This window comes from Canis lupus, chromosome 1 (genome assembly GCF_011100685.1).
Source record: "Canis lupus familiaris isolate Mischka breed German Shepherd chromosome 1, alternate assembly UU_Cfam_GSD_1.0, whole genome shotgun sequence".
NCBI classification, from domain to species: Eukaryota; Metazoa; Chordata; class Mammalia; order Carnivora; family Canidae; genus Canis; species Canis lupus.
In genome coordinates, this window is record NC_049222.1 from 111,896,768 (window position 1) to 111,919,986 (window position 23,219).

The 23,219-nt window shown below is 40.0% G+C and overlaps 1 protein-coding gene across 1 annotated transcript; it reads right to left on the bottom strand.

The window, feature by feature from the left end:
* Nucleotides 1-699: 699 nt before the first annotated feature.
* On the bottom strand, nt 700-20,286 carry LOC119865621 (zinc finger protein-like). Its single transcript, XM_038528665.1, is given in 6 exon segments — nt 700-2,596; nt 2,598-3,721; nt 12,799-12,891; nt 13,442-13,568; nt 15,400-15,492; nt 20,143-20,286. Coding segments are annotated over 5 exon segments (1,629 nt in total). The 5' UTR covers nt 15,415-15,492; nt 20,143-20,286; the 3' UTR covers nt 700-2,326.
* Nucleotides 20,287-23,219: the final 2,933 nt, after the last annotated feature.

The window sequence follows — 23,219 nt, forward strand, 5'->3', positions numbered from 1 at the left end:
CTCCATCTTAAGAACTATGTATATTGGTGTAGATGTCCTTGGGCTGAATTTTGGAGTGCTCTTGTGCCTTCTGGATCGGTTTCCTTCTCCCACAAAAAAGGTAGTTTTCAGCTATTATTTCTTTAAAATAATTTTTTTTTTGCCCTTTTTCTCTCTTCTGGGATCTCTTTAATGCAAATGTTATTATGCTTGATGGAGTCAGAGTTCCCTATCTTCAATTTACATAATTTTCCCCTCTTGGGCAGCCCGGGTGGCTCAGCGCTTTAGCGCCGCCTTCAGCCCAGGGCCTGATCCTGGAGACCTGGGATGGAGTCCCACATCAGGCTCCCTGCATGGAACCTGCTTCTCCCTTTGCCTGTGTCTCTGCCTCTCTCTCTCTCATGAATAAATAAAAATCTTTAAAAATAAAAATTCACCTCTCATTTGCTCAGCTAATTACTTTCCATTACTGTCTTCCAGGTCATTAATACATTCCTCTGTGTCATCTAGCCTATTTATTCCATCAATGTATTTATTTAAAAAAGATTTTACTTATTTATTCATGACAGAGAGAGAGAGAGAGAGAGAGGCAGAGACACAGGCAGAAGGAGAAGCAGGCTCTGTGCAGGGAGCCTGACGTGGGACTTGATCCTGGGACTCCTAGATCACTCCCTGGGCCGAAGGCAGGCGCTAAACCACTGAGCCACCCAGGGATCCCCTCCATCGATGTATTTTTAATTTATTGTGTTCTTCATCTCTGATTGGTTCTTCATAACCTCAGTGGTAAGGGTCTCACTGAGGTCCTTCACTCTTCTCAAGTCCAGTGAGTATCTTTATGATCATTAAATTCTCTATCTGGTATATTACTTACATCTATTTTTGCTTAGGTCTCTTGCTGTGGTTTGGTCCTGTTCTTTCATTTGGGAGATATGTCCCTCTCCTCATTTTCTCTATTTATTATTAAAGTCAGCTAGGTCTCTTCCTCTTGAAGGTAACAGCCTCATGAAAGGGTTCTGTAGTGCCATGCAGTGCGTTATCTCCTGTTCTCTGGGACCTGTTGTTTCAGAGTGTCTCCTATGTGTGTTGCCTGTGCCTGATGTTGTGTCCCGGCCTTTTTCCTTCAGTCTAGTCATCTGGAGAGGCTCTTTGCTTGTTGTGGACAGGGTTTGGTCCTCAGCTGGGTGGATCACAACCAAATATATGCTGGTCTGCTTGTGAAATGAGACCTGCTGTCACTGCCACCTCTGGAAATGATCTCTCATAAAACATGCAGGTCAGGAGATGAGGTGTTGGTGGGATTTTATCTGGTCTCCTGGGGAAAGGGGCTCACAGTGCCAGCACTGAAGCAAGTGTGACTGGGAAAGGGATCCACTGGATTAGACGGGTAGGGCTTGGTGTAAGCAGGTTAGGTAAGGTGTGTTGGTGCTGCAATGGTTCCAGCAAGTGGCCATGTTTATGCTGGGGGGCTGGGGAGAGAAATGGTGCCTACTACTCCTTTGTTCCTGGAGGGGTGTCCTCATAATCCCTGCCTCTCCAGGCCATGCTCTGAGATGAGTAAGTCACTCTCCCTCTCATCTGCCCCTAGCATTTTTCAAACTGCTGATTCCTGCCTCTATTTCCACTGGTTGGTTATTGTGCTCTCCCAGAGCCCAGCCCACAGAAACTGAAAATCCAGTTAAGTCCCACTGGTTTTAAGAATTCTTGGAATTTGGCCCATCACTTTCAAAGCCAGATGTCATGGGGATTTGTCTTCCCTGTGTGGGCTCCCCAGTGTGATAGTCTGGTTTTTGCCTTCTCTGCACCACTGGCTTTGTCCCCCACCACTGACTGCCAGTCTGTTTTACTCTCAAACCGCATCTTTGCCTTTCCTACCTCTTTTAATATTGCCTCATCTCTACCTTTAGTTGATGAGTTGGTCTTCAGGTCGGTTTCTGGGTTACTTATGCTGATATAAGTGTTGTCTAGTTGTATCCATAAGAGGGGGCAAGCTTAGGGTCCTCCAACTCTGCCATCTTCCCTAATTCTCTCTCTTCCCTTTGATTCATTTTACAAATAAACACTAAGTACATATACTGAGTGCTACTCAATGTTGATTATATAGATACAGCAGCAAACTCCTTGCCCTTACGGAGTTTATATTCCAGGGGACATCAATTTTAATATCCACCATTAGAGTTTGATAAGTGCCTAAAGAAATTCTTATTTCAACAGCTTATTTCTTGAGTGATAACTGTAACTGTGAAGGTTCTAACTAAAGCCCTTATTGCACCACTTGTGTGATCCTGGGATCACTGGGATGTGTTCAGCTATGGCTGATATATTCACTTTACCGATACAAAGTTTTTTTCTATGAGACTGGATGAAATTTATCACCAACATGGGTTCTGTGATGAATTTTAACATATGAACTTGAACTGAACTGCTTACCACATATCTTACACTTATAAGGTTTCTCTCCTGTGTGAACTCTCTGATGAGATTTTAGATGTCCAGACTGACTGAAGACCTTACTGCATACATTACATTTGTATGGTTTCTCTCCAGTGTGGACTCTCTGATGAACCTTAAGATTTGAGGTCCTAGTGAAGTGCTTACCACATGCCCTACATGTATATGGGTTTCTCTCCCATATGAACACTCTGGTGCACATCAAGATCCAAGCTTGTCTTGTAGCCCTTACCACACTCCTCACATTTGTATGGTTTTTCTTTGGTGTGGACTTTCTGATGAGCTTGCAGGCATGATTTCTGACCAAATCCTTTCCCACACTCTTCACATTTGAATGGTTTTTCTCCACTGTGAACTCGCTGATGTGTCAAAAGAGGTGAGATCCATCGGAAGCTCTTCCCACATTCCTTACAATTATAGGGTTTCTCCTCTGTGTGGAACCTCCGATGGTAATAAAGATGTGTCCTAGAAAAGAAGCTCTTTCCACATTCTTCACATTTGTGTGGTTTCTGTCCCATGTGGACTTTCTTATGGATACGAAGACGTGAACGCCAAGTATAGGACTTCCCACACTCCTCACATTTGTATGGTTTTTCTCCTGTGTGGACCACACAATGACTATTAAGTGCTGACCTACGACGAAAGCTCTTACCACAGATATCACACTTAAATGGCTTTTCCCCGGTGTGGACTCTCTGATGGTCCTGAAGATGGCAAGCATTAATGAAGGCCTTCCCACAGCCCTTACACTTATAAAGTTTCTCTCCCGAGTGTAACCTGCAATGATTACTAAGTTCTGATCTACGGCTGAAGCCTTTCCCACATTCTTCACATTTGAATGCCTTCCCTATAGTGTGGACTTTCTGATGAGTTTGCAGATGTGAGTTCTGACTGAATTCTTTACCACACTCATCACACCTATACCGTTTCTCTCCCAGGTGAACTCTCTGATGAATACGAAGTGCTGAACTATAAAAGAAGCATTTCCCACACTCACGACATGTATGAGACTTTTTTCCAGAGTTTAACTGCTGAAGATCACAGTTGGAGGTATCACTGAAGAATTCTTTACACCCATTTCCCTGGTAAGTTTTCTGGCCTGTGCGGATTATAGACAGTTCTGCTCCCACCTGGCTGGGTAAATCACATTGTTTGTACAACTGAGAACTCTTTATCATGGAGTTTTGACATCGGGTTAAGTCATTTGCAATGTGTTGCCAGATTTGCCAGCAAGAAAGTTCTTCATGTGGTTCTGCTTTAGGACTAGTCTCCATTTCATGTTGGACTTTGTCTCCTAAAATGACAGAATGCAGTGATGTGGACAAATGAAGGCTTTGTTCAATGTCTTCAAGATTTAACAGTTAGGGAAGAGCATGGGACTTTAATGAATCAAGGGAATATTCCCTACATCTTTCTAGTGTTTATCATGGTCTCTAGTTTAAATGTCTACATAAACCAAGAGGTAGTCTAGTAGGTCCCTATCCAGTAAGCACTAATGAAACAAATTTAGAATCCCACTAGTCTCATATGTGACATACAAGTTAGAAGTCAAAGACTGAATACCAAAATGATGATACATGTTAATTTTGCTGTTTCTACTGAATTTCAAAAATCAGTGTAAACTCTTACTTAAAAAAAAAAAAAAAAAAAACCAAAAAAAACTCTACATCCAACATGGAGCCCAACACCCAGCTTAAACTCACAACCCTGAGATCAAGACCTGAGCTGAGATTGAATTGGACACAACTGACTGAGCCATACAGATGCTCCCAGTAAACTCTTAAACAATAAGTTATGCAGCGAATAAATTATATACACAATGACAGCCTTTGTCCTCAATATCTGAGAGGCAGTTCTAAGCCCTTGCAATGTCAAGCCTGAAAGGAGTGCTATAACGTCTTGGGTCACATTAGAAAGTTTAATAATATGATTTAGGGATGATATGACCATACCAGAAAGACCAAGAATTATTTGGGGTGATGCTTTCAATCACCTACTGGTGTGGACCAAGCATGACCACATGAACCCATTCAGTCTACACTGGTCATATGACAGAGCTCCAATAATTACTCTGGACACCAGATCAGGTGAGTTTCCCTAATTGGCAATATCCTGTGTATAACTACATCTTCAGGGAAAGTAACACAATAACATATCTCTGACTCCATGGAGAGAAGACAATGCAAACTCTGCATCTGGTACTTCCCTAAACTCCCTCTCTTGTGCTTTTTCTCTTGCTTGATTATAAGGTGTATCCTTCTCTGTAACAAACACTAACTCTGAGTATAACCGCATTCAGTGAATGCGGTCCCTTTTAGAAAATGATTCAATCTGAAGGCAATTTTGGGAATCTCCCAAACCTATAGTTGAAGTCAAGTGCAGGAGGTCTGTGTAAACTGTCCTTCTAAACTTTGTAGTTGCTTACACTCTTTGCAATCTTTCTGTCAAACAGCCAGAACTGACTATAGCTATATATTTTAAGTATTCCTGCATTCTACACAATGTGTGTAGTTCCTCTTAACTGTTCATACACATGGTAACTTAATATATCTAAAATTAAAAAGGGAAAGGAAACTGAAGTTTTGCTGTCAAATCAGAAGTCTGTATCTTACAGGAATATCCACAAGGGTAGTATTACTGATAAAAGAATCAAAGGTGGCAAACCACTAGGGGTGAAAAGACTACATGAAGGTTTATGCATCTGGTTTCTTCTGAGGCTTCTGGACTGTCTAATTCAAAACAAAGTATGGAAAATCTTTGGATGTAAATAAATTGGGTTATCACATTAGTTTTTCCAGTTGAAAACTGCAGCCTTTTAGTCATCTGTAAAATAAACTTTAAACCATGCAATAAGTATTTAGGAAAAAGGGACAGGAACTATCTGAACATCATTATTCAGGAATGGGGTGATTGCATGAATTGTCTTATAAAGTCATTTGTATAAATCTGTGTACACATAAAATGTTTCTTTTGAAAAAAAAAATATTTCTTTTGGGTATACTGAAAGATGCATTTCCTAGTAGGGCTTGTGTTCTAAAAAGTTTGAACTTAGTTCAGGAACTCAGCAAGTCTCTCATTCAAAAAATGGTTCAAATGGAAAAGTAAGTCCTAAGTATAAAAACTTTGAAAAATATCCATAGGTGAGTGTGCACCTCTTGGTTATATTTAATAAATTGTCCCTTTAAAATAGTTTTCTTTGGGGATCCCTGGGTGGCGCAGCGGTTTGGCGCCTGCCTTTGGCCCAGGGTGCGATCCTGGAGACCTGGGATCGAATCCCACATCGGGCTCCCTGCATGGACCCCGCTTCTCCCTCTGCCTGTGTCTCTGCCTCTCTCTCTCTCTGTGACTATCATGAATAAATAAATAAAATCTTTAAAAAATATATATATATTAAAAAAAATAGTTTTCTTTGGATGAAGGAGAAAAAAAAAAGTCTGAGGATGTGACAATTTTGAGTGGGCCATTTCCTGATACTTTCCAGGTTATAATAATGTTCATAATGTTCATCAATTGAAAATGAAACAATAGATTTCATAATAAATATATGGAAATCATGTGAAATCATTATTCTTTAAAGCTTATTTAATGGCTACATTTGTAAAAAAAATAAAGGTGCAGAAATATATACCATATTTTTGAACAAAAATGATCAGGAATAGACAATATTCAGCTGTGTGAGTGGTGTTATTTTCATCATATCCACTTCTGGTACATGAAGGGGAAGCCTGGCTATAATGATGTGGACAAAGGTTTTGTAAGAAGCAAATGGGCTAGAGGAGGGCAAATTGTGGAAGGGATAAACAACTTTCAAGCTGATTGCTATCTGAGAAATCAGGGAATTGAGGGTCCCCCCCCCCCCGCATTTGTGGGGGATCTGTTCAGGAACAGACATCAGAATGCTCATTTTAAAGATTTTTGGGGGCACCTGGCTAGCTTAGTCAGTAAAATATGTGACTACTGATCTTGGGATTGTAAGTTTGAGCCCCACATTAGGAGTAGAGATTATATTAAAAAACTAAACCTTTGGGGTGCCTGGGTGGCTCAGCTGGTTAAGTGTCTAACTCTATTTCAGCTCAGGGCATGATTGTAGGGTGGTGAGATCAAGCCCCATGTCAGACTCCACACTGGTCATGGAGCCTACTTAGGATTCTCTCTCTCCTTCCCCTGCTACCCCTCCCCCACTCACACTCTAAATAAATAATATATAAATAAATAACCTTTAAAAAAAAGTATTTTTTGAGGAAGAGAGGAAGATGGTAATGGAGTAAGAGGATACTAGGCTGCCCCTACCCCACAAATACAACTAGGTAACTACAAAATCATCCTCATTACCCCAGAATCAACCCAAAGACTGGCAGAACAAACTCTACAACTAAAAGTAGAGAAGAGGCTACATCAAAGAAGTTAGGAAACATGGAAACATGGTTTGGGAGAGAAATAGATTGTGGCTGCTGTGGAGAAGAGGGAGCCATGGTTATGAAGAAGGGAGTGACACAGACTAGCACACAGGAGAGTGCACAGTGAAAATATATTCGCATAGCAAAAAGCAAGAGAGGCCAAATTTTATGAGTTCTTGCAGACAGCAGTGTTTGAAGCCTTGAGTTTTAAAGGTCAGCAGGCTTGCCCTGGGGACAGTCTGAGCCACTGGGGCTGCTCTTGGAGAGAAGGCAGGGCAAACAGCCCATGGACATACAGCATGGAACAGCAATCTGAAGAGTACCTGGGACACACAGTGGGGAGGTTATTTGTTCATCTTGGAGCATGTCCCAGAGAGATCCTCCAGAAACAAAGGAACTGGCAGGTGACATTTCCCTCCCCAGGCCCTAAGCACAAGCACAGGGCCTCCTGCAGGAACCAGTACAATGGGATCCCTGGGTGGTGCAGCGTTTTGGCGCCTGCCTTTGGCCCAGGGCGCGATCCTGGAGACCCGGGATCGAATCCCACGTCAGGCTCCCGGTGCATGGAGCCTGCTTCTCCCTCTACCTATCTCTCTGTGTGTGTGACTATCATAAAAATAAATAAATAAATAAAAAGAATTAAAAAAAAAAAAGAAAAAAGGAACCAGTACAATGCTAATACTTGCTACCTAACCTGCCATGCTCCATGCCACGCTCCCTCACACTCCACTGGAACTGTCCTTCCCAATCATACTTGCCATAGTGCCAGCATGACAGGCCTCCTCCCCTAGAAGATTGGCCAAACCCCTGCCCACACCATGTCTCCCACTCAGGAGTTTTGCAGGGCGTCAGTGCTGGCGGCAGTGGCAACAGGTTTCTTTTCATGAACAGACCTGAGCACACCTAGTTAAAACTTGCCATATTCAGGCCAGGATCAAACACTGCCCACAGTGGGCAAAGAGAGCCTCTGCAGATGACTGTCTTGAAGGATGAAGAGGCCAGGACATAACAGCAGAGCGCATGCAGCATACATAGGAGATAGAGATACTCCCTGATGCACCAGGCCCTGGGAAACAGAGGACACTGCAAGATCTCTTCTTCACAAGGCCATTACCCTCAAGAACAGGAGATATAGCTGAGTTTCCTAACACATAGTAACAGGCACAGAGACTTACAGAAAAGGAGAAGACAAAGAATTTTTCTAAATGAAAGAACAGGACAAGGCCATGGCCAGAGACCTAAGTGGAACAAATCCAACTAATATGCCTGATAGAGAATTTAAAGCAATGATCATAAAGATACTCACTGAACCTGAGAAAACAGTAGAAGAAATCAGTAAGACCTTTACCACGGAGTTAAGGAATAACATAGTAGAGATAAAGGTTCAATAAATGAAATGAGAAACATACTTGATGGCAAGAAGAGCAGGCTGGAAGAAGCAGGGGAACAAATTAAAGACCTAGGAGACAGAGTAATAGAAAGTAATCAAGCTGAACAAAAGAGAGAAAAAAGAATTATGCAAAACAAGAATAGACTTAGTGAACTCAACGAACCATAAAACATGTAACATTTGTATTATAGGGATCCCAGAAGAAGAACAGAGAAAAAAGGGAGTAGAAAATTTATTTGAGAAAACAATAGCTAAAAACTTCCCTAATCTAGGGAAGGAAACAGACATCCAGATCCAGGATACAGAAAACCCCCAACAAAATCAACAAAAGCAGATTCATACCAAGGCATATTGTAATTAAAATGGCAAAATGTAGTGATAAAGAAAACAATTTTAAGATAGCAAGCAAAAAGAAGACAGTTACATACAAAGGAAACCCCATAAGGATATTAGCTGATTTTTCAGAAGAAACCATGCAGGCCAGAAGAAAATGGCATGATATTCAAAGTCTTGAAAGAAAAAAAATCTGGAACCAATAATACTCTATCCAGCAAGGTTACCATTAAAATATAAGAAGAGATAAAGAGTTTCCCATATGAACAAAAATCAGAGGAGTTCATGACCACTAAACCAGCCCTGCAATAAATATTAAAAGGGGACTCTTTGGGAAGACCAGAAGTGACAGTATAAAAGTAGGAAACACAAAAGCAATAAAAATGAATATTTCTATTAAAAAATCAGTCAAGGAACTCATAAAATAAAAGGATGTAAAATATGATACCATATACCTAATACATAGGGATGAGAGGAGTAAAGAATGAGTTCAATTGTAAATGACCATCACCTTAATGTAGTCTGCTATACACAGATGCTGCATACAAACCTAATAATAATCACAAATGAAAAACCACTGATAAATATGGAAAGAATAAAGAGGAAGAAATCCAAATATACTGATTAAAAAAATCAGCAAACCATGAAAGACAAGGATCAGAGAAAATCTTCAGAAACAAACACAAAACTAGTAATAAAATGGCAATACATAATATCTATCAACAAATTACTGTGAATGTAAACACACTAAATGATTCAATTAAGAGACATAGGGTGACAAAATGGATAAACAAGACTTCTATATGCTGCCTATAAAAAACTCATTTTAGACCTAAAAGTATCTGCAGATTGAAAGTGAGGGGATGGAGAAATATCTATCATGCAAATGGTTGTGAAAGGAAAACCAGAATAACAATATTTACATCAGATAAACTAGACTTTAAAACAAAGACTATAACCAAAGACCAAAAAAAGAACACTAATAATAATAATAAAGGAGATAATCCCACAAGAAAATACAAGAATTGTAAATATGCACCCAACATGGGAGCACTCTAGTATATAAAAGTTAATGACAAACACAAAGGCACTAATCCATAATAATAAATTAACAGTAGGGAACTTTAACACCTCACTTACATCAATGGACAGATTATCTAAACAGAAAATCAACAAGGAAACAATGGCTTTGAATGACTCATTGGAACAGATGGATTTAACAGACATATTAAGAACATTCCATCCTAAAACAGCAGAATACACATTCTTTTCAAGTGTACATGGAACATTCTCCAAGATAGATCATATATTAGGCCACAAAACAAGTGTCAACAAATTCAAAAAGATCAAAATCATATACCATACATCTTTTCTGACCACACTATGAAACTAAAAGTCAGTTACAAGAAAAAAATCTAGAAAGACCACAAATACATGGAAGTCAAATAATATGCTAGTAAACAATGAATGGGTCAACAAAGAAATAAAAAGTACATGGAAATAAATGAGAACACAACAGTCCAAAACCTTTGGGATGCTGAAAAAGTGGTTCTAAGAGGGAAGTTTATAGCACCACAAGCTGACCTCAATAAGCAGGAAAAATTTCAAACAACCTAACTTTACATCTAAAGGAGCTAGAAAAGGAACAACACACAAAATCTACCAGTAGAAGGAATAAAATAATAAATATTAGAGCAGAAGTAAATGATATAGAAACTAAAAGAACAATAGAACAAATTAAAGAAACTAGGAACTAATTCTTTGGAAAAAAATCAATAAAATTAATAAACCTCTAGCCAGATTTATCAAGAGAAAAGGAGAAAGAACTCAAATAAATACAATCACAAATGAGAGAAGAGAAATAACCAACCACAGAAATACAAATAATTACAAGAGAGAATTACAAAAAACTATATGCCAACAAACTGGACAACCTAGAAGAAATGGATAAATCCCTAGAAACATTTAACCTAACAAAACTAAGATAGGATGATATAGAACATTAGAACAGACCAATTGTCAGCATAGAAACTGAATCAGTAATCTAAGAGCCCCAACAAATGAAAGTCCAGCACCAGATGGCTTCACAGATGAATTCTGTCAAATCAAACTATTCCAAAAAATAGAAAAGGAAGGAAAACTTCCAACTTCATTCTATGAGGACAGCCAGCATTACCCTGATACCAAAACCAGATGAAGGCACCACAAAAAAAGAGAACCATAGGCTGATACCTTTGATGAACATAGATGGAAAAATCCTCAACAAAATACTAGCAAACTGAATCCAACAATATATTAAATAAATCATCACAATCAAGTGAGATTTATTCCTGGGTTGCAAGGGTAGTTCAATATTTGCAAATCAATGTGATACATCACATCAATAAAAGAAAGGATAAGAACCATATCACATCACTATTTGAATAGATGTGGAAAAAGCATTTGACAAAGTACAACATCTATTCATGGTAAAAACCCTCAACAAAGTAGGTTTAAAGGGAACATACCTCAACATCATAAAGGCTATATACGAAAAACCCACTGGTTTATGGTCACTTATTGACTGCTTCCATGGGTCATGGAGTGATTGGTGAAAAGGAAGCCTATGCACTGGTTTCTTACAAGGCTTCTGGGTTCTTTGAAGATAGAGTGGAAAAATTTTGGATAAAGTTAAATTGGTATTTTGCATCAGTTTTTCACAAATTGCAAACTAAAAACCCTTACTGAGCTGTGAAATAAATTTAAAAGCCTGTAATAAGCATTCAGAAAAATAAACTATCCTACATCACTGATGACAGTTAACACAGTTAAGTTCTCCTATCCATTTATTCATTCATGAAGTCAATAAATATTTGCAAATACTGCCTCATCCCTGGACTAGTCTGGGCATGGAGGACACATCAATAATCAAAACAATTTAAGTTCTCCTCCTGCAGATTATAACCACTGGGGAGAGAGAAGTAAGAGGTAAACAAAAATGTATGAGACACAACAGAAAGCAAGAGGAGTAAAGACAGCATTGTATTTTACGCAGAATGGTCAGAAGGCCTGTGTCATGGTATTAAAATCTAGCAGAGACCTAACTGAAGAAGAGAAGAACCAGTAGGATTTTCAGTGAAAGAATATTCCAAGCAGAGTGAAAAAGTAACAGGTCCCAAAGGGAGAAGTTTCTGTAACAGACTTAATGGTTCCTGAAAGATGTCCATGTCCAATCCCCAGAACCTGTGAGCATGCTATGTTATGTTAACTGGGTTGTGGATGCAATGAAAGATGCTAATCAGCTGATCAGAAAAACAGGAAGATCATTCTGGATTATCTGGGAGGGAGCAATGTCATCAGAAGTGTCCTGACAGGGTAGCAGACAGGAATGCAGCCTTGTAGACACCTTACATATTATCCCCATGAGATGTGTCAGAGATCATACCTAAACAACAAAAATACAATAAAAGTTTATCATTTAGTCTGCTACATTCATAGTAATTTGATAAGGCAGCAATAGGCGATGTACAGTATCCTTGGCAGGTCTGAGTAACGGCACAGAGGACAACGTGGGTGGAAAAAGGCAGTGAGAGGGGCACCTGGCTGGCTCCATCTGTAGAGCGTGTGACTCTTGATCTCAGGGCTGTGAGTTCAAGCCCCATGTCGGGTGTAGAGATAACTTAAAAACAAAACAAACCTTAAAAAAATAAAAATAGAGAAAGATAGAAAGAGGACAGATGCATTCAAAGGAGAGGAATTCGGGATACAGAGCAGACTCTAAGAGTCACTGTAAGTGGTTTTAAATTTAAGGTGAAAAAAAGAAGCCATTATGAATTTTTAAAAAGATTTTATTTATTTATTTATTTGAGAGAGAGAGAGAGAGAGAGCACACACACAAGCTAGGGCAGGGGCAGAGAGAGAGGGAAAACCAGGCTCCTCACTGAGTGGGGACCCTGATGCAGGGCTCGATTGCAGGACCCTGAGATCATGACCCAAGCCAAAGTCAGACACTTAACTGACTAAATCTCCCAGGTGCCCAGCCATAGTGGATTTTGAATAGAGGAATGGCAATCTCAATTACATTGCCTAGGAATTACTTTGCTCATAGAAAACAGATGTAGGATGGGAAGGTGGAAGCACAGCAACCTGTACAAAGGCTGTTATAATAATCCAGGAAAGAGGCTTGGCAGTTTAGAATATGGAAATAAGCATGGAGAAATATCAAACAGACAGTAGAACTGCCTGCAAGACCCTTACTTACTTGGTTCTTACCTGAATTGCCTTTTCTTTGGGTTGCTAACTTCACCATCCAAAACTTTTCTTCCCTTACCAAGTGAATCATATCTCGTTTGAATGGCTGATGCCCTGTGAACACAAAGTCATATGCTTAAAGTCAACAGATTCTAGGTAAAATTCACTGGAAAATGAGGTTCCCATTACATACTCATCAAGCAATCAGAAGCAACGTTTTTCAAATATTCTTTTCTCATGACTCATCTGAAGAAATATCATTTGCCAAGTCTCCTACACATATAGAGAGTTAGGAAGTGTATGAGTTAGGAAGTACTTATTCTTTAATTTTTTGGAAGAATGTGAGAAGGACTGCTATTATCTGATTTATTTATTTCATTAAAAGTTGACAATAGGATTCATTGTACTGGTGTTATAATTCATGATAGGGTCAGAAATACATCAAGTAGCGCTAGCTGTATACCATCCATCTATAGTTCTTCAACAAAACAAAAATTTGCCTGTTGATTAAAAAAAACAAAAAACACTCTCTGTGTGTCCCACATATATTAGGGAAGTCAGATGCCCCAAATCAGGGAACCATTTCAAGGGCCTCAAAGGACACAAAGGATACAAAGCCACTCCTGGAGACTAACATTCAGTTACAGAGGGCTCAAGACCTCACCCACAGAGACCAGGTTTCCGAAGTTCTCTAGCATCACATCTCGGTAGAGCTTCCTCTGGGCGGAGTCCAACAGCCCCAGCTCCTCCTCTGTGAAGACCACGGCCACGTCCTTGAATGTCACTGCTTCCTATGATACCAAGCACATGTAATCTCAATCTTACAAGCAACCTTCACTGGGAGGGACAGCACTGAGAGATACTATTTTCTTACCTGTCACTTTTACTCAACAGAATGGCTAACATTCCTGACCCTTGGTTTCCTGTGTGAACCTGAGAAGGTTTCTTATATTTTACATATGCCAGTGGAATATGAAATCAGAAACCTCCTTCTATAGCAGCTCTAAGGAGTCAATGCAGAAGCAGAAGTAAGGGCCTGGTAAATCCAGCAAGACTGGATGTTTTAAACTAAGATTATACCTCAATTTATAACTAGAGGCAACCAAGATGTCCCAGGTGGTGAACGGATAAATACTACATCCAGACCAGAGTACAATTTAGGGATTAAAAAAAAGCTATCAAGCCATGAAAAGACATGGAGTTACCTTAAATTCATATGGCTAAGTTAGAGAATAGAATATAACAATCTGAAATGCTATATACTGTATGATTCCAACCATATGACGTCCTGGAAAAGGTAATACTATGGAGACAATAAAAAGATCCATAGTTGGCAGGGATTAGGGGAAGAGAAGGATAAATAGGTGGAACATAGAGGATTTTTAGGGCAGTGAAACTACTATGTAGGACACTGTATCAACAGAGACACATTACAAATTTGTCCAAACCAACAGAAAGAACATCAAAGTCAATCCTAAGGTAATCTATGGATTCTGGAAACCTGGCCAACACAGGTCCATTGATTGTAACAAGTGTACCACTCTGGTGGTGGATGCTGACAGTGGGAGAGACTGTGGGTACATGAGGGCAGGGGGGGAAATCTTTGTACTTTCTGCTGGATTTTACTGTGCATGTTTAAACTGCTCTAAAAAATAAAGCCTATGTATATTTACACACCTAAGGTTACTTCGAAAAAACAAATATATGAAGAAAAAAATATATGAAGGAATAAAAGTAGACCAGTTAAGTGACATGCAGGGAATGACTCAGACATAAGACAGACAAATTCTAGCTCTTCCTGTGTGAAAATCTCCAACAATATTTGCATTAAGCAGAAGTCAGAGCCTATTGCACTGTGCTGTATTTGAATATTCTATCTATAAAACTCTAATGTGGCATGTATCAAATGCACTTTTTCATTATTGAGTCCTCAATACAATGAGGAAAAAAATAGGCAGCTTGTTCAGAGAAGTGACTTTTTGGAGAAAAGATTGCAAGTAGGAAACAATCACTACAGCATTGCTTAAAACAAACTCCTAAATCACCTTAATGTCTAGAAGCAGTAGGTAGTTAAAAATTAAAAATCATATCAATTTAGTAGGAACACAATGTAACCATATGTAATGTTCTATAACGTTAAACAAAAAAGCACAAGTCAATATTAGATGTATATCATGAATATTAATAAATCTATGAATATACATGAAAAAGAGTATGAGAAAATAAAAATAGTTAACGTGTCAGTGGTAAAACAAGCAGAACTGGTCTTTCTTATTAATTTGTCCACATTTGTTTTTGAAATAAAATGAATAATGACAAAACAAATGCTAAAAACAAACACAGAGATCATTTAACCTGGTGTTCTTGAGTCATCTCAATAAAAGAAGAAAAACACATAAGAGTGTGAGCTGGGCAGAGGGGAAGAGGGAGACAGAGAATCCAAAGTAGGCTCCTTGCTCAAAGCAGAGCCAAGGCAGGGCTCAATCTCACAACCCTGAGATCATGACCTGAGCCAAAAATCAAGTCAGACGCTTAACTGACTGAGCCACCCAGACGCCCCAACACTAACATTATGAGTAGTGAAATGGAATTTTAACAGCAAGAAAGGTAAGCCATATGCACCTTGAATGTGGTCATTTTTCCTTCCTACTTCTGGAGATGTACAGATTCCCGGAATACAGAGTCCTGGTAAGGCAGACCTGTGTCTGGTGGTGTCTGGAAAGGCAGAGAAGGACATGAAAGGGTGATTAGTGATGTTTGTCTACATGAATGCTTATTGTGACTTAGCCAACGAGCCCTTTCCTTGGGGTGGCTGCTGCTGTCTACAACGTGAGGAGCAGATCCTGGCATGGATACTTCATTCCTACACAACACACATACAGATTGTTGTATGTTGCCTTGTGCTATCTTGTGGCTCCCAAGATAGCAGATTCTGATATGATGGAAAATGAGACAACATAATGCATCAAGCAAGAATCATCTCTGGGGCAACAATATTTGGGTTCAAGTCCTACTTCAGCTTCTCAATTACTGTATCATCAAATTAGTAACATCCCTTTTCCTCAGTTTTATCTTCTGTACAACCGAGACAGTATTTCCAACTCATAGAACTGTTCAGAACTGGACAACATTTTGAATACATTCAGGGTTTCTTATTTTTGTAGCTATAGTTAAAAAAAATAACACTCAGTATGAAATTGCTCTTATACATGTGATTTCCACCAAAAACATTGTAGGATACCTGAACTTCTGACACTGACTATTCCGTTGCATGAAGGTCACTCATAACCTCTGAAAAATCAGTTAACTTTGCCTCATTATTTTCCCTAACATTGTGTTACCTTAGCAATAAATTTTAAATTGTTGTAGACAACTGTTTTCTAAATCAACAACAACACGGGTTTCTAGTATCTATTTAAAAACACAAGACTTGGGCAGCCCGGGTGACCCAACAGTTTAGTGCTGCCTTCAGCCCAGGGTGTGATCCTGGAGACCCGGGATCGAGTCCCATGTCGTGCTCCCTGCATGGAGCCTGCTTCTCCCTCTGCCTGTGTCTCTGCCTCTCTCTCTCTGTGTGTCTCTCATGAATAAATAAATAAAATCTTAAAACACACACACACACACACACACACACACACACACACAAGGCTGGGGGGGAGGGGAACAGTATGATGTAGCCAATCTGGAAAATGCTTTTGGCAGTTTATCAAAAAGTTAAACCAAAAGCTACCAGTCAGCCAAGCAATTGTACTCCTCAATATCTACCCAGGAGATATGAAAATATATCTCCAAACAAAAACTTGTACTTATGTATTTATAAAACTATTATTTATAAGAACCCCAAACTGGAAGCAACTAAAACGTCTGCCTATAGGTGATGGACAAACAGTGGTATGTCCACAATAAAATATTAGTAATAAAAAGGAATAAAATGATGATACATACAAGAAAGATGAACTTTTAAAATATTACAAGTGAAAGAAGCCTGTCACAAGAAGAAGACCATATTCTATATAATCCCATTTATTTTTTTTATAATAAAGGGTTTACATAAATTTAAATTTAGGGTTTAATTAAATAAAGGGTTTAATAAAGGGTTTATAATTTAAATAAAGGGTTTTAAATTAATTTAAATTTAATTTAAATAAAGTGTTCACAATATAAAGGCAGAAAAGAAGTTAGTGGTTGTCCAGGGTTGTTGAGAACAGGGATTAATGATAAATGGTAACAAGTGGTCTTAGCATAGGAATAAAAATGTTTTAAACTGAATTATGGTGATAGTTGCACCACTTGATGTTACAAAAATCACTGAATTGTTCACATGCTAAAGGAAAATTCTTATGTGTAAAACAGAGATCAACAAGTTGCATCTGATAAGTAACATCTCATTTAAATTAACCAAACTGGACTCAGAGTCCATATAGAATTTATATTTGACTGAATGAAAAAAGAAGTGGGAGGAAAAGGGATGCTGACCTTTATAGCAGAAAGCCTGCTAATAAAACATATCTTTCCACAGGAAATTTTTTTTAAAATTTTATTTATTTATTCATGGTATAGAGAGAGAGAGAGAGAGAGAGAGGCAGAGACACAGGCAGAGGGAGAAGCAGGCTCCATGCTGGGAGCCCGACGTGGGACTCAATCTCGGGACTCCAGGATCACACCCTGGGCCAAAGGCAGGCGCTAAACCACTCCAGCCACCCAGGGATCCCAGAAACTTTATTTATTTTTTTTTTGTAATTTTTTTTTGTAAATTTTTATTTATTTATGATAGTCACGGAAACTTTAATTACAAAAAGAAACCTAGTAACTCCAGTGGTAAAATGGCAAACACATCTCCTTCACCAAGTGAACAAAACTGACATCACAAATATAAAACCAAAATGCATCCTTCAGCTCCCTTTATGGTGACTGAAAAGGCCACCTCACCATTTCTGTGGAATCACTGCCAACAACGCGTAATCTGAATCAAACCATGAACTATATCACGTAAACCTCAAAAGCTGGACATTTCTGATATAAATCTGCCTACACATCATGAACAAAAAACATCATGAACAAAATGATGAAGGATGAGGAACATTCCGCATTAAAGGAGACAAGGGAAACATGCCAGCAAAAGGCAGTACATGAAATTCACTTTAATTAGGGGAAAACACTTATAAGAATTTTAAATGAAAAACAGAACAAATTTAAATATGGACTGTGGGTCAGATAGCACATCAACAATGTAATTTTCTGATTTTGATCAAGATACTGTCATTGTATAAGAGAATATCCTTGTTCCTAGAAAATAAACACCATTTAAGAGAAAAATACAGGCCTAAAATGGTGTCACTTAGGCCAAGTCACCAAACTGGGACTTAATGTCTAATTTTTTTTTTTTAAGATTTATTTATTCATGAGACACATGGAGAGAGGCAGAGACACCGGCAGAGGGAGAAGCAGGCTCCCTGCAAGCCTGATGCAGTACTCAACCCCAGTACCCTCACCACCTGGGCCAAAGGCAGACACACTCAACCACTGAGCCATCCAGTTGCCTGTAATGTCTTCTATAATTGCAGTTTCAACCTCCCCAGAAACAGTCTTAACCAGTCACTCAGGAATTTTCTGATAAGCACCAATGAAGTTAATCTGTCACAGAAGCCCTCTCTCCATCCCTTCAAGATGAGGTAATCTGCATAAGATCCCCTGCTCTTCCCTCATACGGAAACTGACCTTGCCTGAAACCATCGTTTCTCTCCTCTTGCTAATAATTTCCTTGGCCCACCCTCCTTCCTACAAAAACCTTCCATTTTGTACAACTCTTGAAAGCTTCCTTCTACTTGTTTTATGGAATGCTGCCCAGTTTATGAATCATTTAACAAGGTCAGCTAAGTCTTCAAATTTACTCAGCTGAATTTTTGTTAATAATACAAACATTTAGGGACAAAGAGGTATCGTCTACGGCATAATCTCAAAATCTTTGGGGAAAAAAAGATGCATGAAGGATAAAAAGGCAAGGATAGTTGACAGCTGGCAGCAGATAGGCCTTGGTGTTTTCACCTCATTGTAAAAAATTTCAAGAATATCAGCAATTTTCAGACATAACTCATTAGAGACAATGGTATGACAAGAAATGCAGTCTTTTTTGAGACAAAGGCCAAGGAAAGAAAGGAGACTCTGAAATACCACCCTGAGAAATTGGGAGATACTCTGTCCTCCGTCACGCCGCTCCTTCTTTCCAGCCGGAAAAGAACCCGGGGATCCCTGGGTGGCTCAGCAGTTTGGCGCCTGCCTTGGGCCCAGAGCGTGATCCTGGAGCCCCACATCGGGGGCCCTGCAGGGAGTCTGCTTCTCCCTCTGGCTGTGTCTCCGCCTCTCTCTCTTTCTGTCGCTCATGAATAAATAAAGTCTTAAAAAAAATAAAGAACTGCCAGTTATTTTACTGGAATAGCAGAGAAATGCAGTCCAGGACAAGTAAGATACGGGAAAACCACAGGCAAGTCCACAGAACAAAGGAGAGGACACTCTTTTACAGAGAAAATTTTACAAAATTTGGGAATGCTGTCATAAACGAAGTCTACGGGACTAACCCGGAGCTTGGAAGTATAGTGGCCTTTCAACTGGCTGGGCTGAGGCAGGGGGAGGAAAGCCCGTCTTCTTCCCTCTGGGATACTAATGGTTAATATGGGATCAGGTGGTCTCCTCCAAGTGAGTCTGCAACTGACAAGAGTGGTAGGCAGGGTACGAGCGCTCTCCCCTGCCACTTCTGACTCCATTCCAAAGGAGGTTTCCTTTTATTAATTTTCACAGGAGTAACTCCTCAGAAGGGGTTGGGGACTATCAATCTTCCTACAGGGATCAAAGAGAAGGGCTGGCGCTCTCACCCCGTCCGATATTCATGGCTTTCGGGTTACTAAGCATTTAACAATTCTAAAGATAAATACCAAGAGACCACCACCATTCACCACGGGGCAGGAACTGTCCTTAGACTGTTATTTACACCACCTCGTTTGATTCTCGAACCACTGTATTTATAGAAAGGTAAGAATCCCATCACCATTTTACCAAAAACAAACACCCCCCCCCCCCAAAAAAAAAGGAAACAGTGGAGACAGAGAAAGGTAAGTAGGTGGCCCAAAGTTCCCCCGCGCGAAAGCACAGAGCGAGGGAGTGTGGGCGGCCCGGGGAGGCAGCGCCGCAGGCGGAGGGCCCGGGAGACCCTCCAGCAGGCCAAGCGCTGCTCCGCCGCCCCAAACGCCAAGAGGGTCCCTGGACCCTCGAGCCACCTCTCTCTCACGCAGCAACTTCCCCCAAATCAATGGGCAGTGGCCCCGCGCCCAGAGGAGAACCAGGAGGGTCCCGACACCAGAACCCACTCACCAGAGCGACTGGAGAACCCTCGCAAGCCGGCCCCCTGAGCGGAAGTGCCTGGGGCCGCCCCGCCCCTGGCTGCGCGGGGGCTCGACTACCCAGAATCCCCCCTTCCCCGCTGCCTTGCGGAAGCGTCCGAGTCTCTACGGCACTGGTTGGCGGACTACACTTCCCAAAAAGCCCCATTCCCACCCTCCTGGGCCGGAAGTGCTTGCGACTCCTGGGAGACGCGGCTCTATAGTTCCCACCGTGGTCGTGGGGGCGGAGTTCGTGTTGTCAGGTGCTTGGGCGCTAACGTGCGTTCCTACGCTGCGGCTAGGGTTAGCCCCTCTGGGATCCGGCCGCAGGAAATATTTTATGTTATGTTATGCTGCTATTAATTCTTCTGTACTGTAACAGCAAACCTAGCTAATATATCGTTGGAAAGTTTAAACTGCGGTAAGGAACTTCAGAGCCTCAGAAGAAGGCACTAGGTGAGGGTGTAAGAAGCTGTACATTTGGAAATCTACACAGCAGAACTGTTGATTAAAACACACACACGCACACACACAAAACCCAAAACACTACTTTAAAACTATATTACAAAATTCGTGGGCCCAAGAGAGATACGGTAATTTGGCTGATTCGTTATTACACCTCTTCCACCTTAGTCTGAACACCCCAAATCCGTGAGTCACCTCCATTCTCTGTACACTATTGTGATGGCCTAAAAAATTGTTATACCACCAAGAAGCGCCTTTAATGGGAATAGCCAAAGGCGCCTGGGTTGCTCAGTCAGGTGTCTGCCTTCAGGGTCCTGGGATCAAGTCCAGCATGAGGCTCCCTGCTTCTCAAGGATCCTGCTTCTCCCTCTCCTCTACCTGCCACTCTCCCTGCTTGTGCTCACTCTCTCTCGAGCGGGCACTCTATCAACTACATAAATAAAATTTTTAAAAAATTAAAATAACAGGAATAGCCAAGGCACCTCAACAGAACCTCATGGGCATAAGTCTTGGAGTTTCCTGGGGTATTTGGTAGACCACTCACATGGGATAAAGACCAGAGACAACCTCAGGAGGAGGAAAAAGATTGGACACACACAGGTCCAAATCTGGGTTCTACGCACCCCAACAGGACATTCACTATCAGTAATGACCAGAATCAGGCAGCAGAGGGCAACATAGAAAACACTGGCGTTGCATAGCATGGGTCCTCCTGAGGCACAGGACTGGATCGCAACTACTTGGATCTAAGAGCTATAGAGTCTCTTTTATTCTGACAATCTCACCTCTTTAAACATACATAGTCTTTTATTTTTATTTAAATTCTAGTTAACATACAGTGTAATACTGGTTTCAGGAGAAGTCAGTAATTCATCGCTTACATGCAACACCCAGTGCTCATCACAAGTGCCCTCAATACCCATCACCCATCTAACCCATCTCCCACCCCACCTCCCTCCTTCACTCTTCTGTTTGTTTTCTATCCTTAGGAGTCTCTTATGGTTTGTTTCCCTTTCTCTTTTTTCTCCCCTCCCATATGTTAATGTTTTGTTTCTCAAATTCCACATATGAGTGAAACCATATGGTATTTGTCTTTCTCTGACCATTTCACTTAGCAGAATACACTCTAGCTCCATCCATGTCCTTGCAAATGAGTGAGATTCTTTTTGATGGCTGAGCAATATTCCATTGTTTATATATACCACATCTTTATCCATTCATCAGTCAATGGACATTTGAGGTCTTTCCATAATTTTGCTATTGTTGATAATGCTGCTATAAACATCAAGGTGCATGTACCTCTTTAAGCACACATAGTCTTATAAGTTGCACAGCCTTGAGTATCTTTATCTATGATGTCAGCCCTAGCCTGACATCACCAAAACTGGCCTTTAAGAAGATCAGGCTGATGACAGAGAAATTCCACTCCTAGGTTTATACCCAAGATAAATTAAAACATATGTCCACACTTGTACAAAAATGTTCATAGCAGCATTATTTATAATAGCTAAATTGTAGAAACAATCCAAATGTCCAATTACTAATAACTAGGTAAAGAAAATTTACCTAGTAAATAAATAAGATTCTGCACTTAAAAGATGGAGTATGATTCATTCAAGGATTAGCCTTGAAATCATGCTTAGTGAAAGAAGCTAGACACAATAAAGAATGTGTTTTATGATCCTGTTTATATGAAATGCACAGAATACATAAATCTGCATTGATCAAAGAAATCTGATTTGTTGTTATCAGGGACTTGTCCATTGGGAGTGGAGAATGGCTGCTAACGGGTAGGTGGTGGCAAGGGGGCAGGGGTTGGTGAGCTGATGAAAAACCTCTGGAATGAGATAGTGATGATAGTTTATATCTTTGTGAATATACCAAAAATCAGGCAATCCTACACCTTACAAGTGTGAATATTAAAGTCTGTGAATTATATCTCTTTTTTTTTAAAAAAAAAGAGATTGGCCTGTTTGAAACTATTTCTCACTCACAATTATGGACTGAATTGTGCCCCCTGCCATACATATGTTGATGCCCCAAACACCAATGTGACTGTATTTGAAGATAGGGTCTTTAAGAAGGCAATTAAGATTAAATAGGTCATTATCATGGGCCCTCATCTGATAGGATACAAACAAGTGGAAAAGTATTCATGTTCATGGATTGGAAGAATTGATACTGTTAAAATATTAATACTACCAAAAGCCATCTATAAATTCAATGCAATCCCGTCAAGATTATAATGGCAATTATTATTTTTTTTTACCTAAGTAGAAAAAACTCTTAAAATTTATATGGCACCAAAAGAGACCCCTATAGCCTGAGAAAGAACAAATCAGGAAGCATCACACTTCCTGATTTCAAGCTATACTATGAAGTTATAGTCATCAAAACAGTATGGTGCTGGCATAAAAAAACAAATAGATCAATGGTACAGAACTGATAGCCCTGAAATAAACCTGAGCATATATGGTAAACTAATATTTGACAAGGGAGTCAAGAACACTCAGTGGAGAAAAGACCATCTTTTCAATAAATGGTGCTGAGATAATTAGATATTCACATGTAAAGGAATAAAACTGGACCCATAACTTATACCAC